At 45.6% G+C, this 17,716-nt stretch overlaps 1 protein-coding gene across 4 annotated transcripts in view; it reads right to left on the reverse strand.

Moving 5' to 3' along the window:
• Positions 1 to 10,810, reverse strand: part of LOC142784973 (uncharacterized) — a 32,838-nt gene extending 22,028 nt beyond the window's left edge. The window contains exons 1-2 of one of the 4 annotated variants that reach the window (XR_012888800.1): positions 9,842 to 10,810; positions 1,533 to 7,393 (exon numbers count right to left, since the gene is read on the reverse strand). Coding sequence is in view for 1 of the 4 variants with exons in the window: in XM_075883395.1 (XP_075739510.1) it covers positions 7,253 to 7,285 (33 nt within the window). In the remaining 3 variants the exon portion in view is untranslated. Of the gene's footprint in view, positions 1 to 1,532 lie in introns of all 4 variants that reach the window. The other 3 variants (XR_012888801.1, XR_012888799.1, XM_075883395.1) reach the window with 3 other exon arrangements.
• Positions 10,811 to 17,716: the final 6,906 nt, after the last annotated feature.

The following is a 17,716-nucleotide window of genomic DNA, read 5'->3' on the forward strand; positions in this document are numbered from 1 at the left end:
CTAACAGTCTTATGAGCGTTAGTTAAAATTAGGTCTAAAATGTTTGTACCACAAGTTGGTTCCTTGACAACTTGAAACAGGTTATAATTTAGGGTTACACTTACAAATTCCATTGCTTCGTGGCAGGTAGAAGTTAGGAGAGACCAATCAATCTGGGGAAAATTAAAGTCGCTGAGTAAGTATATATTATCAGGAGAGCATTGTCGAATTGCGGGATCAACGCTTTTGCGCAGCTCTTCTACAAACGAGTTATCCGAGTCGGGAGGGCGATAGCAGACACCTATCAATATTTTTGTTGCTGATGTGATGCATGCAGTCCATACAATTTCCATAGTGGAGTCTATATTGATGCAAAAGGATGACAGTGTTTTTTTAATAGCTAGTAGAACGCCACCGCCTCTTCTTTTATCGCGGTCATGCCTAAATATGTTGTAGGCACTGTTATCGGGTAGAAGCTCGTGATAGGGTATATCAGAATGAAGCCAAGTCTCTGTTATTGCTAAAATGTTAGGGTTACTATCTTCTAAGAACGAGCAAAGCTGATCGCGTTTGGGTATAAGGCTGCGTATGTTAGTAAAACATAACTGCATGAATGGTGGTTTGTTATAGTAATCTGAACACTTAGGTTCCGTTGCGTGTGCATGCTTTCTTTGCTTTGTTTTGTGAAGTACAACGGAATCCGTTGCGTGATCATACATGTAGGTCTCGTCATCAATGCGCAGTTTATCCACTGACAACTTTACTGGCTTCTTTAGGCATTTGGCGATTTCAATTATTTTTTCCTACAATAACGTGTAGATGGCGAGAAGTTCTCACCAATCAAAAAGTCGGGAACCTTTACTTTATGCGTGGCAGAAAGAACTTTTTGTTTGTTTTTAAAGGAACTCATTTTAACTATGATTGGCCGCTACTTATCAGTCTTGTACTTTCCTATTCTATGTACCCGTTCAAAGTAGTCGTTTGTTAGTGGGATGCCAAGTTTTTGAGAACAGAAAGTTATTATTTTTTCCTCGGATGTTGCCCAATCTTCTTTGTCTTCGTCATCTATATAAAAAGAGCAGATTGTCCCGCCGTTGCCTGTTTTCCGCGTCATCACATCTCATCGTTATAGACTGTAGCCTATCAGTTATATTGCGCAAAGACTCATTAGGCACAGAATCGAGTACAGTGGAATCAACTGCAATCTTTGCGGTTTCCAGGGCAGTAACTCTTTCCGTCAATTGCTTAATCTGCTGGTCAGCCACATCTTGCCTTTCCCGAACACTTTTTAATTCACTGAGTATTCTGGCCTGCCCAGCTTCAAGCTTGCCGTCAACCTCCAAAACTGTGGCAACCTTGTTTTCCAAGGTAGGCCCAGGGTTCGTCTCGACATCGCCACAAACGATGAGCAATAGTTCAAACAGAGCATGGCACAGGCGTGCTGGAAGACAGCATGCTCGCCTCACAGAATCGAACAATGTCACTGAGCACGACACCGCAATCAAAAAACGATTGTCGCTCTTCACACAAACAGCGCACTCAAGGTAACTAACCTGAAAATACAGTAGTGGTAAGCGACCCATTCTCGATGCGGTGTCGTGCCCAAAGAAAACAGTTGTAGGCGGGCGCTTATAACCGGCGGTGGTGACGATATCAGTTGACGATCTCAGTAGCTAGACGAGGGAACTGTTTCCGTCCAAACGTAGTTGTGCACAGAACGATGTCGACTGGAACGAAGCTGGTTCTGATTGGCACTGCTGCCAAGAATCAGGAGACCAGGAGCTGAAGCCCATGAGCAGTACAGCCTGAAAATACTGTAGTGGTAAGCGACCTATTCTCGATGCGGTGTCGTGCCCCTTCTTTCTTGTTGCCACACTTGGATAAATAGCTGTACCGTTTTTCTTCATATTCGTCTTTCGCTAATGAAACTGTTCTCTTAAAGGTAGCTTTAGCAAATAAATAATTTTTACAATTAGTCAGACATTGGTTGGTGAGAAGTTTTTTCCATGCAGCGTTGCGGCGTCTATAATCTCTGGCGCAATCCGAATTCCACCAGGCAGATATGAATTTTCTCTTTGTTGAAGATATAGTGAACTGTGATTTTTTATTGTACACTTTAGGATGGAACAAAGGCTCATAGATTTCATATTTGCTTCCATATTTGGCAAGGAAGACAGCGTTGACTGTAAGTTCTTTTTAAATTTGGAGTACTTTACAAAACTTTGCACCTGGCGATCTACCGTCACTAAAGGAATGCTGACTTCAAATACCAGGGGGCAGTGATCACTACTCGTAGCGGTAACAAGAACAGTCCAAGACAATATTGTCACACTTGAGCTAGCAAACGTCAAATCTAAGACGGACCTCGAATTACATCGAACGAATTTTGGAACTCTGGAGTTCCAACAAATAAGGTTATTCCGATTAGTCCAGTCGCACAACCGTTTTCCTGATGAATCAGTGTGGAATCCCTATGAAACGTGATGGAAATTGAAGTACCCGCAAATAGTATACTGTTTCTGCAAAAACTCGCAGTCACGTCGAGGGCTCTTTCATCTTGTATTCCAGCCGGAAAGTAGTTGTTGACTATAGATAGTGGCGCGCATCCGGGAAAGTGAATTTCCAAAACCAATACTTCATAATCGTGTGATATTTGTTGGCAAACTAAGTGTGCTTTACGAAAAATTTTGGATGAAATGAAAAACATTAATCCTCCACCACGTGAGTCTCGGTCCAGTCGAAAGCACTGATAGTTCTTTAGATAAAAGTTTTGATCAGCAGACAGCCAAGTTTCTTGTAAAATTATGACGTCTGGAGATTGTTGAGAAATTAGGTATAATAAGTCAGTAGTTGCAAAGAGAATTGAACAGCAGTTCCACTGAAGTACTCTAAGGCACCCTATGATGATACGCAAGCAGTAGCAACTGCTTGATCTAAGATACTATCTTCTAAGACGTCCGCTTTAGTCCTAGGTTCCTTCACACTCTTTTTCGTTTTTGGATGAGAAGAATTATTAAGTTTGCTAGTGGGTGATCTGGTGCGTTTCAATAGGCGTTTCCATATCTACACCCCGATTACTTATTGATTCTGAATCAGATATACTTTCCTGCTCAGTTAAGTTAGATCTAGAAGGCATTGCCTCATTATCGATAGAGACATCTGACTGATGTTCGGCAGGTTTACTAATTGAGGCACTACGAGGTTGGATACTCTTAGTTATTCGATCAGATGCGCCCGACATCTGAGAATCCACAATATTATTGAGTGAGCCGCACAGATTGAGTAAAAACTTTTCTAATGCTTATTCTACGGCCTTTTCTACCATATCAAAAATGGACTGAGAAAGTGATGCATCCATAGAAAGAGGTGGACGAGCTGCTATGCCGGCATAACCCTGACTCCTGCTTTGAATTTCTGCAATTGCTTCTCTACGAGAGCATCGTCTCCTTTCAATGATTTCAATCACCTGAAGTTCCTTTGATCTAGCAAGGCAGTTAGGATCGTCTGCAGCGTGATTTGCCTTGCACAAACAGCATGTCTTATTGTCTGATTGACACTCAACAATACTACGACCAGCCCCGTATATGGCCCTGCATATGCGGCATCGCGTCTTTGATCGACAATTTTTAGTACTGTGCCCAAAGCGCCAACATTTAACACAATGCAGCGAACGGGGAGCCAAAGCTTCGACCTTATAGGCAAGCGGCCATGCCTTGGTCTCCGAAGGGCGATCTGTTCCAGCGAATGTAGCAATTACAGTTTCAGTGGGAACTTTCTGTTGGTTTTCCTGTTTGGTACAGCGGTAAACAGAAATAACACCTGCTGGGCAAAAGATGTCCAAGACTTCTGCTGGGCTTAGACTTGCGTCTACCCCCCGAACGAATCCTTTGCAGCAAGCTAGATGAGGTGGGATAAAAGAGCTCACCGGATGTGATGCAAAAGTAGTGCACTTCAGAAGGTCTTGGATGCAAGCCTTGTCTGGTGAGCAGCGTAGTATCCCCCCGCGTCCAAACTGACGAATCTCTGTTACCAGTAGAGAGTGGGGAGTGATCGCACGAAGTTCCGTTTGGATTGTCTTGGGATTTTTCATGTGGATGAACCCACGGTGGTCGGCACCAAAGTGACAGGAATGCTACGGGTTTCATTGCGGAGAAACCACTCCAGGGGATGATCTTGAGGGGGAACAGAGGCTGACCAGAGGGCAGGCCTCTGGCCCGGAGAAGAAAGAGACATGAAATAAGAAGTTACACTTATCGATGCACTAAAACAGTTGCGGAACAACGGTAGATCTAATAAAATAAAAGTAACCGCCGGCTACTTGACCGCAACCCTGAGGATGGAACAAGGAACGCAGGCGCAGGCACAAACGCAGACACAAGCACGAACGCAGGCCCCCCCGCTCTGGCTTGTTTGCCACAGCGGGGGGCCCACGCGCACTTCTCTGTGGTGTGTGCCTTCACCTTGGCATACGACCCACTACTAGAAGTAGGTGGCAATATGCTAGTCACACTCTCGCAGCAGCAGAGGAAAACATCACCATCACTGAGCAGGAAAGTCTCGCTGTTGTCTGGGCCATCCAGATGTTTTGACCATATCTTCGCGGGCGCCACTTTACCGTTGTCACTGACCACCACGCTTTGTGCTGGTTGTCGACATTGAAGAATTTGTCTGGACGTCTCAGTCGCTGGATAATTCGTCTCCAAGAATACGAGTTGGACATTACCCACAAATCCGGCAGGAAACACTACGATGCCGATGCCCTTAGCCGCGGTCATTTACCATCCTCATCAGGCGCTCCTGGCCTGTCACCAACTGTGAGTTAACCCATCAAAGCGTCTTCGTCAGTTCATTCACTTGCCGCTGTCGACCTTCTGCCTTATACAACAAGACGTTTACATGCCACCAACGCAGAGACACTTACTGTCGCGCTATAATGCAGTGGCTTCAAGGCTACTCTCGTCCTCCCAATGCCCACGCCCTTAGACAGCTGCGGAAATTCAAGACTGAAAACTCAATCCTTTACCGCTTTGTCTTCCAACCCAAAGGACAACGCTAGGTTCCTGTCGCTCCTCGTTCCCTAAGGGCGAGGATTTCAGAGGCGTTTCACAATGACCCCAAGGCTAGTCATCTCAGTTAAAAAAAAATTAATGAACGCATCCGCAGTCTTTTTGCCTGAGCTAGGCTTTCCACCTGCATAGCGCGATATGTTGCATCAAGCTCGCTCTGCCAACGCCACAAGCGACCCACTTCCTCCCCAGCCGGTGTCCTACCACCTCTCTCGTGTCATGACGCTCTCTTCGATGTCATCGGCATTGACCTCTACGGACCTATATCAATATAAGCTAGCGGCCAGCGCTAGATTGTTACAGCAGTTGACCACTTGACAAGGGACGCCAAAAGAGCTGTACTTCTTTCGGGATCAGCAGAGCACATTGCCACATTTTTTCTGGAGGCAATCTTTTCGACACATGGTGCGCCACGCATCCCATTGATCGACAGCAGCAAGGAGTTGCTCTTGAAACAACTTGAACACGTCCTCCACGCATGTAATACAGTTTATAAGACGACTTCCAGCTTCCATCCTCAGATTAATGGCCTCAGAGAGCGCTTTCGTCGAACTTTCACCGATATGATATCTACGTATACCAACGCCGACCACACCATATGGGATACCATCCTGCCATTCGTGACTTTTGCATACAATGCCGCTACGCAGCGCACTATGGGCTATTCTCCATTCTTTCTCGTCTATGACCGTCAACCAACATCTCCACTGGAGATCTTCTTTTTTGACGTCCCTATGAACTCGGTGTCATCATCAAGTAAGCACTTCATCTCTCGCCTTGCCGATTGTCACCGACAAGCCCGCCTCAATACAGAAGCAAGCCAACAAGAGCGGAAGACTCGCTACGATGCCATTCACCACGTAGTTCACTTTTTTACTAGATACGAAGTACTGTTGAGGACGCCAACGCGGGTTCCCGGCCTGTGTGATGTTTCATTTACGTTTCATGGGCCCTACGCTATAGTCGAGCATACGTCTCTTGTTAGCTACCAATTAACCCCTGCTGTCATGCCTTCCGACCGCCGTTTTCGTGGTACGGAGGTTGTTCGCGTGTGGTTCCTAAAACCATTCATGCGACGTACACCATCATCATAAAGAAAAGCCACGTGGGTGACTTCCGCGCGAAGTGTAAGTCGAATATTCACAGCATTTGATCTTCATCTACTTCATCTGTATCTAATCATCATCACGAAAAACTTTGTCATCGTTCGAAGCATTGATCAGGTGATTTGCCCTAATAAATGCCGTCGCGACCCCAACTTTGTGACTGTATTACAGTTTCATCAAAGAGTGTGCACTGGAAGTCAGAAGTAAGGTCACTAGACAAGGCAGGAGACCAAAAAAATGCTAAATAGAGACAACAAATCATAAAACTCTCGAATGCAACCGACAAAATAGAGCTGGCGGAGCTTTTGAAGGTATTTAATAGACGTAAGGTAGCCGATGTCAGAAGGTATGACATGAAAAAATTGCACAAGCTGTAAAAAGCGACAGAGGCGTAAAAGCTGCAAACGCAGACTTGTGCAGAAGCAAAAATTGGATGTATGCATTAAGGAACAAGGAAGAGAATGTTATAACTAATATGCATACGATGGTGGAGGTGGCGGAGGAGTTCTACAGAAGCAGAAAAAACCAGGATAATATTGTGAGAAACAATAATAGTCCAGAAAAACTTGACATCTTACCAGTAATGACAGCTGAAATAAAGAAAACCCTTCAAGATTGCAATGAGGCGAAGCCACTGGTTAGGATAAGGCAACCACACACCTCCTGAAATATTGTAGAAGAACTGTGTAATAAAAACTGGCCATCTTATATACGAAGTGTCTTTTAAAGAGAAGGGTACCGAAATCTTAGAAGAACACCCACGTCCCCTAATTCATGCAAATAGAGACGTCAAAAACTTGAAAAATTATAGACCAATCAGCATACTGTCCGTTCTCTACAGACTATTTGCAAAAAATAGCCTATATAACTAAGGCGACATTAGAGTTCAACCAACCAAAACACCAAGCCGGATTTCGTACAGGCTACTACATAATCGACCATATTCATACTATCAATCAGGTAATACAGAAAGCGCTCAATATCACCTACCCTTATACATTGCCTTCATAGATTACGAGATTGCGTTCAACTGAATTGAGACATCAGCAGTAATGCAGGCACTACATAATCAGGGCATTGAAGAACCCTACATAAACATACCGGAAGAAATGTACAGTGGAGCACAGCCACCATAGTTCTCCATGAAACAGCTTCAGAATCCCAATTACGAAGTGTGGAAGGCAGGGAGACACGATCTCTTCAGTGCTAATCGCCACGTGCTCACTGCAGGTTTTCAAGACCCTAGATTAAAAAGAGTTAGAGATAAGCGTTAATGGAGAGTATCTTAGTAACGTGGTATACATTGATGACACTGCCTTCATGAATAACTCTGGGGACCAATTACAACTCAAGAATACAGAACTGGACACGGAAAACAGAAAAGTAGGTCTAAAAATAATTATGCATAAAAGTAGAGTAAGGTGCAACAGTCTCGGCAGAAAACAGCACTTTGCAATAGGTGGAGAGAGGCTGGAAGTTGTAAAGAATTATGTTTACTTAGAACAGGGAGCAACCGAAGAGCCGACATGAGAGTGAAATAACTAGAAGAATAAGGAAGGGGTGGATCGAATGCGACAAGCATTTCCAAATCACGAATGATAATCTGCCAATAACAGTCAACAATAAGGTATATAACAGCTGCATTTTGCCAGTACTTTCCTGCGGAGCAGAAATTTGGAGGCTTACAAAGAGGGTTCAGCTTAAGTTAGGACGACTCAGCGAGCGATGGGAAGGAAAATAATAGGTGTATCCTTAACAGACAAGAGAGGAGAGTGGATAAGAAAAACCGTGGTTAGAAATATCACATTTGAAATCACGAAATGGACATTGGCCGGGTACATAGCATGTAGGCATGATAACCACTGGTCATTAAGGGTAACTGGCTCAAATCCCAGAGAAAGCAAAGGCAAGAAGTGGTTACAGAAAGTTAGGTGGGCCGATTAGATTAAAAAGTCTGCATGTATAACGTGGCAGCGGAAACCAGAAGACGGGGTTCATTGGCGGATCATAACACAGGCCTTTGCCCTGCAGTGGCGTAGCCAGGCAGATAATGATGATGATTATTATGGTGAGCAATTCCTGAATTTTTATGTTTCTTCTTAACAGATTAGAAAGACATTTGGAGTTCGATGTTAGTACAAACATTTCTAAGAAGCAACTTCAAAGCGTATTGTTAAAACTCGCGCTCACTATCAAAATGTCCAGTTAAAAGACATGTTTCATACTACTTTGTTCATAAAGAGGCATTTTTGTTTCGGTGGAATGAACTGTCATACATTTGTTTATATGTGCTTGTGTCTTTATTTCTTGTTTATTTTTATTTTGCACAAAACTATTCTATGTATTGAAATTGTACTACTAGGCGAGTTATCGTTATACATTTTTTTAGTTCTGTACAAATGAACTTTTTTTAGTTAGGGCACTACGTACTGTGAATTGTGTGTTTATTTGGGTGTTGTATTCTACATTGAAGCAATAAACTGTACGCTACGAGCATTTTTCTATGTATTTGTTTACTTTTTTTGAAACTGGTTCACAGGCCTTTCGTCAGGTATTGAAATACCTTTAGCTTCTGTGCCTTTCTTGGTGTAATTCAAGAAAAGTAGTGCAGCTGAACCTGAATCTGTAGTGAATCAGCAATCAAAAGTGGTAGACTAGTGACTGAAGTTAAGATGGCCTCTGCCACTTCTCTCATCAAGTGATTACGAAACTGTAACGGAGTGCGCATATATTCAATGTTCAAGAACGATCAATAGCTTTTATTTTTATTCGCTGCTTGAACTCTTCCCATTGTTCTGCAAGTTTAACTTCATCGTCCATTTTTATTTCATTGATACAGTTCATTACCTGATCTAAGAAATATTCGTCAGTGATCAAAGTGGAATTCATCTTCCACAGCTCCCATGAGAAAGTTCTACCTTTTGTTTTTTCTCCCATATCACACTTAACTAAACAATGATCACTGAAGTGTATTGGGTAGACCGCATATGTCTTAAGTTGGCCATTAATTCAAGCGACACGTAAATGCGATCAAAGCGCGCATGGCTATTGCCCTGAAAATGAGTGAAACACACATCCCGCGTTCCCTCCATACAGCTGCCCACGTCTTCTAACTCGAATTCAGTAACTACGTCCGCTAGCGTCCTACTACTTTTATCGTAAATGGCACGTCCGTTTGCTCGATCTCGCCCATTGAGGACGCAGCTAAAATCACCAAGTAATACATATTTCCTTTCCAACGTGAAGTGCTGCTTTAGGCTTGAAAAAAAAGTGATCACTCCTCGCAAATGGTTGGTGCATAAATACACACTATACGCCACTGACATTTACTGAATACAAAATCACAGGAAACCAATCTACCAGATGGGGAAGAGAAGGTATCTTGCACTACCAGACCCGGTAACTTCTTAATGAACAAAACACAGCCTGCAGACGTGCCTATTGCTTGATTTACAATTGCGTAGTAACGCGCCGTAAACCTCAGCACCATGCCCTAGGTCTCCTCCTCACCGTCTACTTTTGTTGCTTGTAAAGCTAGTATATCCAGATCATGATCCACGAGCAGCCTGTAGACTTGGCTCTGTTTCCGCTTGGCGGCAAGACCTCGAACATTTAACGTTGCCACTCTAAGTTTCGGTGCAAAAGCCATGTATACACCATGAAGAAGTTAGCCCGGGGCATGATGCTTACTTTCAGCGTCTAGCATAGAGCTAGACATCTTCGGAGCCTCCAGGTGGACCCGTGCCACTGGAGGGCAAACGTGGCCAGTGTTTGTCCAATGTCTGGTTGGGACGCAGCCTTGTGCGGCTGCGTCTGAACGAAGTCGCCTTCGCAGGTGGCCCCTCTTCATGCTTTTCACTGGACACCTCACGCCGTCCTGCAGACTGCTCGCGGGGTCTTTTGCTTGACGCCCCACCACTGATACTCTCACACGACACTGGAAGTTCGGTTAATTCCACCGGCTTAGGCTCCTTCGATGGGGTACTTGTGATGCCTTCTTCGGTTTGGCCGGCTGGCTCTTGAATAACCTCCCGAGATTCTATGTCTGGTTGGACTGTTGGTTCATTACCACCAGTCGGTGTGGCAGTACCTGTTGAAGCTTCTGGGTTCACCACGTCGCCTGTGCCTTTCGCCACGTCTTAAACCTCGGTCACGTTCATCACCAACTCTGCTGCGTCTTCACCTTCAGCTGATCCTATAGCCGATGCGGACGTGAGCATGCACGCGTCTTCGCTGTGGCCAAACCACCGACAACACGAGCATCGGGGTACCTTACACTCTCTTCTAACATGGCCGGTACCTTGGCAGCGCAGACACTGCATTGGCCGACCAGGTGCAACCACAAGCGCCAGTTCACCAGCCACCCTGATTTGATGCGGCAGATCTTCAACCTTCACACCACTCTTGAGCATAAGTAGCACAGTCCGTGTGGTTGACCCCTTGTCGCTGACTCCTTGAACACGGCAATTCTCCCTGGTGACTTGTACGACCTTCCCATAAGCCACCAACGCCGTTCGCACGTCTTCATCGTTTACGCCATACAGCAGCCAATGAAGACGCAGCCGCACCTGCTGATCCTGGAGGTCTACGATGATGCAGCGTCGACCCTCGACTTTCAGCTCCTTCACGTCCAGCAAGCGTGTCGTAGCATCCGCGTTGTTCATGGTGACTGCCCAGTGGTGCAATTATATACAAATTCCAAATCCGGACGGAGGCGGTCTGTCGGTGACGTCAAAAAATGGGCGGTCCGCAGCGGTCGCGAGGACGAAGGGAAGTGAACAGCCAATGAGCGAAATGAAGCCTCGCGTCATCATTTTGACGTGGCCTTGGGGCCGTATAGCAAAATGAAAAGTGTTTGTAACGTGTTGAAAAATGTTTAACTACTATTGACCATTATCAAATTGTGTTGGCACAAGTTTTCAAACGTTTATTAAGGAATACGGCACAATATAAACGTATTTTTTTGTTATTGTTTTGAAGTAACGCTAAATTTAGCGGGGCGGTACGTGGTGGCGCTAAGTACAACCCCGTTTCAAGCAGTTACTGTTTTCATATCTCCCCGACTATACAAACCTAAACGGCGCAACTTTCGAAGTTGTTGGCTCAGTCGAGCGCAAACGTGGCGGAGGTCAACTTTACCAGTAGTCAACAGCAACAGCGGCTCATCGGCGTTATCCGAGGCTCAGCGCGCGCTGGTGCTCACCTTTATGGACGAACATCTCCAGCTCGTGGCGAATGCCATCGAGCTGCGGCACGGCGTCACCGTCGCCGCACGGTGGCGGCTGTGGCAAGAGCTCAGCGACGCGCTGAACCATGAAGTGCCTGTGCAGGAATGGCAGGCTTGGTGGCGCAGGCTGGTGCACGAGGCCCGCCGTGACACCGCCGCCATCAGAGACGCACAAACGTGAGTGACCGTCGAATGGCACGGGCAATTTGTTCTGTGACATTAGTGTATATTTTCAGGGGCACTGGAGAGGGTTGGCTGCCTGGCTTCCACGGCCGGGTTCTACAGTTGACTGGGATGACAGGCTTCAGTGGCGTTTTTGGTCTCACCTATCACCAGGTAAGCACTCTGCTGCCGCAGTATCACGGGATCCTGAGCGGTACCATGACAGAGTTTGATATCTGAAGGGGTGCCTTTAGCGGAACCTTGTTAAACGGGAATAAAGCGCACGAGAAAGTAATCAAAAGTGGGTAGGTTTAACTAAAATCTCAGTTTGCAGCCCTTGCAGTACAAGGGGTATTAATTTATCATAAAACACGCAATGACTGCGGGCAAGTGCATGCACTAAAATGGTAATACATGACATCAATGACCACTGAATAGCTGCACAGCATTTCCGCAGATGTTTAGTACTTAAGGTTGCAAAATAGCCAGAGTAACGAATACCCACTTTCTGAAAGATCATGCTTACTACACTTTCCAGCAGGCGAATGTTCCCACTGCTGCAGTGGAAATGGATGTGGAGGCCACTGAAGCGGCTGTAGATGGCAGTGACACAGTAACACGCAAGCATCTGAGAACTTAGTGCTTTATTGAGTGCAGGACTGGAACCTTGAGCAGGGCGACAAGATGCTCAAGGTGAGTTGACCCTTTGTTTACATTTTACATAAGGGGCATAAGCATTCTCCATGTTCTATTATGATCACTGAAACCAACTTGGGCTGTAAACAAGAACCATGCATTGTATTGAGGGCATGGTATTGGGTATCTGCAATGATAAACTACCGGGCAAAAGGTTGGTTAGCCCTGGGGCTCTTTCATGGTGAGAGATGCGTTTGAGGACATTAATAAAGAGCAGTTTCAACAAATATTTGTAGGTCCGCACGAGGAGGGCATAGCTTGTACACAAAGCTTCCCACTTTCAAAGGATGCCATCAGGCCAGTTGATCTTCAACTGAGGGGAAATTGTTGTGCCCATTGATATTCTTGGCAGCAGGAGCAGCTTCAAGCCACGAGATGGTTAAGGGTTTGCCGGCAGCTCACTTAAACATTTACACCATGACGATTCATCGCAGGTGCTGTGGGAGATGAAAAATCAAACACCCGCATCGCTTCTGCAGCACGGCGTGTGGCAGCGGCACAGGAGGGCACTGGCCATGGCTGAGGGCTTTCTGCGAGAAAGGGATACGTAGTTTATTTTAATTTTTCGTCATGTGTTCAATGTTTTTTCTTGTCATCATTCATTAATGATTTGTCGGTTTCAATGTGTTTAGGTGCTGCTGTTCATGTTCAATTTTATACGCTTCGGGAGACATATACATAGTTTAGTTTGTTTTTCGCCATGTTTTCAACTTTTTATCATTCATAATTGGTTTAGTGTTTTTGATATGTTTACGTGTTGCTGTTCATGTTCTATTTTGTTCGTTTTTTGTTTGCATTTAGTACATATTACTAGATTTAGGTTAGCATTTACTTTGCACAAGGAGTGCAGCATTCTTTATGTTCGATATATGCATTTCTAAATGTATGTTCGAGCTGTTCTAGTGGCAGTGTTTTTTACCCACATTTCAAAGGTGTCTAGTCATTCACACGGAGACCACAAGTGTATAGCTGACATTTTCTGTTAATGTTTCTGTGATATTTGTATTGTCCCACTGTGTTTTCTAGCTCACTGTGATTTTTATTCAGCATTACCACATAGTGTAGTAATGTGATATCTTTTTGCATCACACTGTTTTGCAGTTCACTGTGATATTTTCATTTCAGCACAATGAGGCTAAGATGCAACAACTACATTCTGAATCTTGTTTGGGAGCGCTAAGCTAGTAAGTGGTCATCTCGCACAGTTTCACAAAGGAAAATGGTCATCACAGCAACATGCCAGCGATTGATTTCATCTAGTTTTCATTATAAACGACTCTTTATGGGAATAAATTTCGAACGTGGTATGGTTTGGGAGCCGCGAGATGGCTGAGCGAATTATTCATGCTGTATGTTATCAAAACAACTCGCCTGTTGTTTGCCGTCTTGATTTGCGTATTTTTTAGCATTGCAGCATGACTGCAGTCGTGAATTCAAATTAAATGTTATTTTAACATTCACACAATGTTTAGGACAATGAGCAAAAAAACAGCACAACTTGATGAGCACAATTGCTCGTCAAGCCTGGCGTGCACAATTGAATGCTTGTAGTCAGTCACTATGAGAAGATATGGACTTATGTATCATGTGTTCATACAACATGTTACTAATGGAATCTCAATTTTTATGCGTTCTGGTGAAAAGAATTTTGAGACGTTGCTGCATTGTTCGCACAATTTTGTGATAGCAACATTCAGCACAGAGTGCCGCTCATATATGCTTGCTCCAATCTAGTCTGTTGTGACTGTGATCGCTAATATGGAAAAGGGTGTGTCTGTTGCATATTTCATGTGCCATTTAAAGAAAATGGTGCATTTTGACATTGCCACCTTGCTTCATATCGAAGCAAAAGTACTTTGTGTATTCAAATGTGGCAAACACAGCCCTTTCATGTCTAGATGCACTAGAATCAGTGTAAATAAATTATGTGTGAGATATGAAAACATGAAAACTCACCGTTCCTGTGTACTTCAAAAAAGGTCCATGACAGCGCTGCTGCCGTCTCTGAGCAGCACGTTGCGTGGTGTGAGCATATGGCTCCCCCTTGGCTCTCCATCGTCATCCTCAGCTGGTGGCATGTCCACGACATACTCGTCCAAGGTCCAGTCGCCTGCATGCAACGCAATGTTGTGGAGAGCAAAGCAAGCATAGATGATTTGCGCTGCCCGATCAGGGTTGTAGAGCATTGTTCGAAAGTGCTGCAAGCAGCGGAACTTGCTTTTCAACACGGCGATACACCTTTACACAACATTGTGCATGGATGCGTGCTCCTTGTTGTATCGGCCTTCGGAAGTGTTGCACGGTTGACTGCCAAGGACTGGAATTAGGAGCCATGGCTTGAGGGGATAACCTGCGTCTCCTGCAATGTAAGCATAAAAGCTGAGTGCTCTGCCCAGATAGTACACATTAATACTTACCAAGCAGATATTCGCCAGGCTGCAGATGTGCAGCTAGGCGTGCACGCAGTGGGTTGTGTTGCCACACCCAGGAGTCGTGGCACGAACCTGGGAATCATGGGTCTTTGACAATTATGCGCAGCCATGCTTTGCACATTTGCGATGAGGAGCGATATAAAATAGTACTGCATTTATACTCAGAATAAATCCCTTTTTTCTACGCATATGCAGGAAACAATGCGTACTAGTACAGTCATTGGTACAAGGAGCTTCTCTTAGAAGGAAACACAGGGTGTAGCACACTGAGGAGGGGGGGAGGGTGGGGGCAACGACCCCACCTCTGCTGTACACATGGCTACGACATCCACTGAATGATCGATAAGTGAAAAGCTACGCGTTGCTCTTGGGAAAGAACACTCGTAAATGCCAAAACCAGCTCGTGCAATTGTGATTGTAAGCACTTTCGTGTTGGAAATACTTCCCTGTCGTGTATATACTTCTGCTACGTCTGCTGCCCACATTACCGATTACCTCTAAAATGCACAATTCAATTGCGTATGCATGCCAGTGCAAAAACGGCAACTGGCTCACGCACAAAACACTTGCCACTTATTATTACCGAGGCCTTGCGAGCCACCATCTAGCTCGCACCCAATTCTCTGCAGGTTCTTTTTCATTCGTTGCATTATTACTTTTTCCAGCTTTGGCGTCACAACTGAACAATTTCTCCGAAGGGCGAGTAATAAACGATCCTAACAGTACTTACGATCATGACGTTCTGGACATAATAGCCTCTTCTGGACATGAAGCTCGCCGTGTCAGCCAGTCTGAATCCCTCTGGCTTGCGAATGGTAACCAACGTGCCATCGGCACACGCCAGCACCCCTGGGATGCAACCGCGTAGCACAAACTCCACCTTTGCCTCATCCTTAGCAGCTGTTTTCAGTAGGAAGTCCGCCACCCTTTTTATAGAAGCCACGGTAATGATCGCCTCCGTCACCTCGTGGATGGTGTTGCTCACCGCCGGCTGAGACATGCCGATGTGTTCCTCGCGACCAATGCTCTTCTGGAAGCTACCGGTGGCGAAAAATCGCAACGCGCACAACACCTTTCTCTCTGTGGAAAGGCCACTGGCTCGCTGGCATCCGATGATAGGGTCAAGTTCGTCGCACAAGATACGCACTATTTGTTTGGACAGACGAAAACATTGCCGGAACTCTTCTTCGCTGAACTCTTCAAATGCATCTTTTACCTCGCGTCGTCGCCTCTGCTCGATTAAAGCTACCGCACAGGCAAGGCGAAGTACCGTGTCAGTGGGAAACGCCATGTTGTCTAAGTGTCCCGGTGCCAAAAAGTCGCGCATTTTTTCCTTTTCAATCCAATCCACGCCACTTTGCAGCCATTTCAATCCATCCGGTTGCTTTCGGACAGTCTCTCCGACCGTTCCTTCGCCTTTCTCCGAAAACCGAAAAAAAAGAGTCACGTGACACCCCAGTCCACGTCACTCATAACGTCACAGCATTCGTCACAGCTTGTATGGGCCAATCGCGTGCGACTCAATGGAAGAGACCGCCTTTGTCCGGATTTGGAACTTTTACATAATTGCGCCACAGACATAATTTATCTGGTAGGCTCCCAGTGCCAACACCTCCGGCAGCAGTCCCGTAGGCCCGAGCGCGTCTCAAAAATCTTCTACTCGATATGGTCTGCCACGCACATCACCGTGTAAAAACACGGTGTTTTGCGCGACGCGTCCCTTGGGCAGTGGTGGCAAAATTATCTCGTATCCTGCGTCTTGCTCTGCGCTCATCCTGTTACCACGGCTAGTAGTGCCGCAAACGCCGCTCCTACGGAGCACATGAGGGCCAAACCTCATAAGCGCGAAAATGCACGCGACGAGCGACGCTATGAGCGACGAAACAGGGCGTTCGCGCGACGTGTCGCTTGCTCGCTTTCACGCGATCGCTTGGTTCTCCAGATTTGTAAACCATCGCTCATCGCCCGGAAGTGCTGGGCTCAAGCAGCCAATAGTGAATTACCGGAAAAGACAAAGACTACATAGATGCACGTGACCCTGCCCTAGTCACGTATGCGCAACAAGAAATAACGCAATGTTTATTACGCATGTGCATATAAAAAGTGCTGCAAGGCAATAATAACACTTTCCGTTTCATTACACAACAATATATCTTATTTTAAATTGCATACCGCTCGCTACGCGGTTTTCTTGGTGCGAGTTGACGGCCTCATGCCAGCAACAGTGGAATTAGCTCGCCGAAGCCGTCGCGTGAATGAGGTTTGCCTGCGCTAGCGACTGATCGTGCGAAGCCGATCTACGTCGCGTCACTTGTTGCTGTCGCGTGCATTTTCGCGTTTATGAGGTTCAGCCCTGATTCTTGCGTACGACGCGCGTGAGTGCCGACGAAAGAATAGCTTGCTAAGCTATGCGCGCCAAAGAGTGAGGGTTTATTTAGGATATATATACAAATTTGCTGTTTACACGCTATGTGTTGGCATATTTATGGACGATATGCGATCGTATCTATTATTGTGTGCATATGTTTTGTGATTGTATCTACGTCACATGCTTTTCGCATGTCTTTCAACTATAGATTGCCGCCCCCTCGCGGATGAAAACAAGTATTTTTACGCCCACACACAAGCTTGAGCAGTTGAAGGTTGTTTCCCGGGACTCTTTTGCGATTGAGTGGGCCACCACAGGAAATTAGAGTGATACGCCATTAGCCCATGCATCTTGCTGTGTTCCACTTAGTAGCTCTCGCTCTCAATGACAAATCGAGCGTGGGGCGCGACGCTAATGCGCACGACCATGCCTCGCGTAGCGGCGACATCAGCTGATTGCACCGGCCGGCTTGCATCGATTTGCTTCAGAGCAAAGAAATGTCACGCCTTAAAAGATAGCGTACTGCACTATGTCAAAATGTTACTGCTTTGTAGCCATTCTATGATTCATTGAGAATTGATAACCATGATACAACTACCATAGAGTTTTACGTCGGCGACACGCACCGAAAGTGAAACCGCAATTCGTCTGTCATAGAAGTAGTAGGAGGCTGTCGTCTG

The sequence above is a fragment of the Rhipicephalus microplus genome, unplaced genomic scaffold (assembly GCF_043290135.1).
Source record: "Rhipicephalus microplus isolate Deutch F79 unplaced genomic scaffold, USDA_Rmic scaffold_16, whole genome shotgun sequence".
NCBI lineage: Eukaryota > Metazoa > Arthropoda > Arachnida > Ixodida > Ixodidae > Rhipicephalus > Rhipicephalus microplus.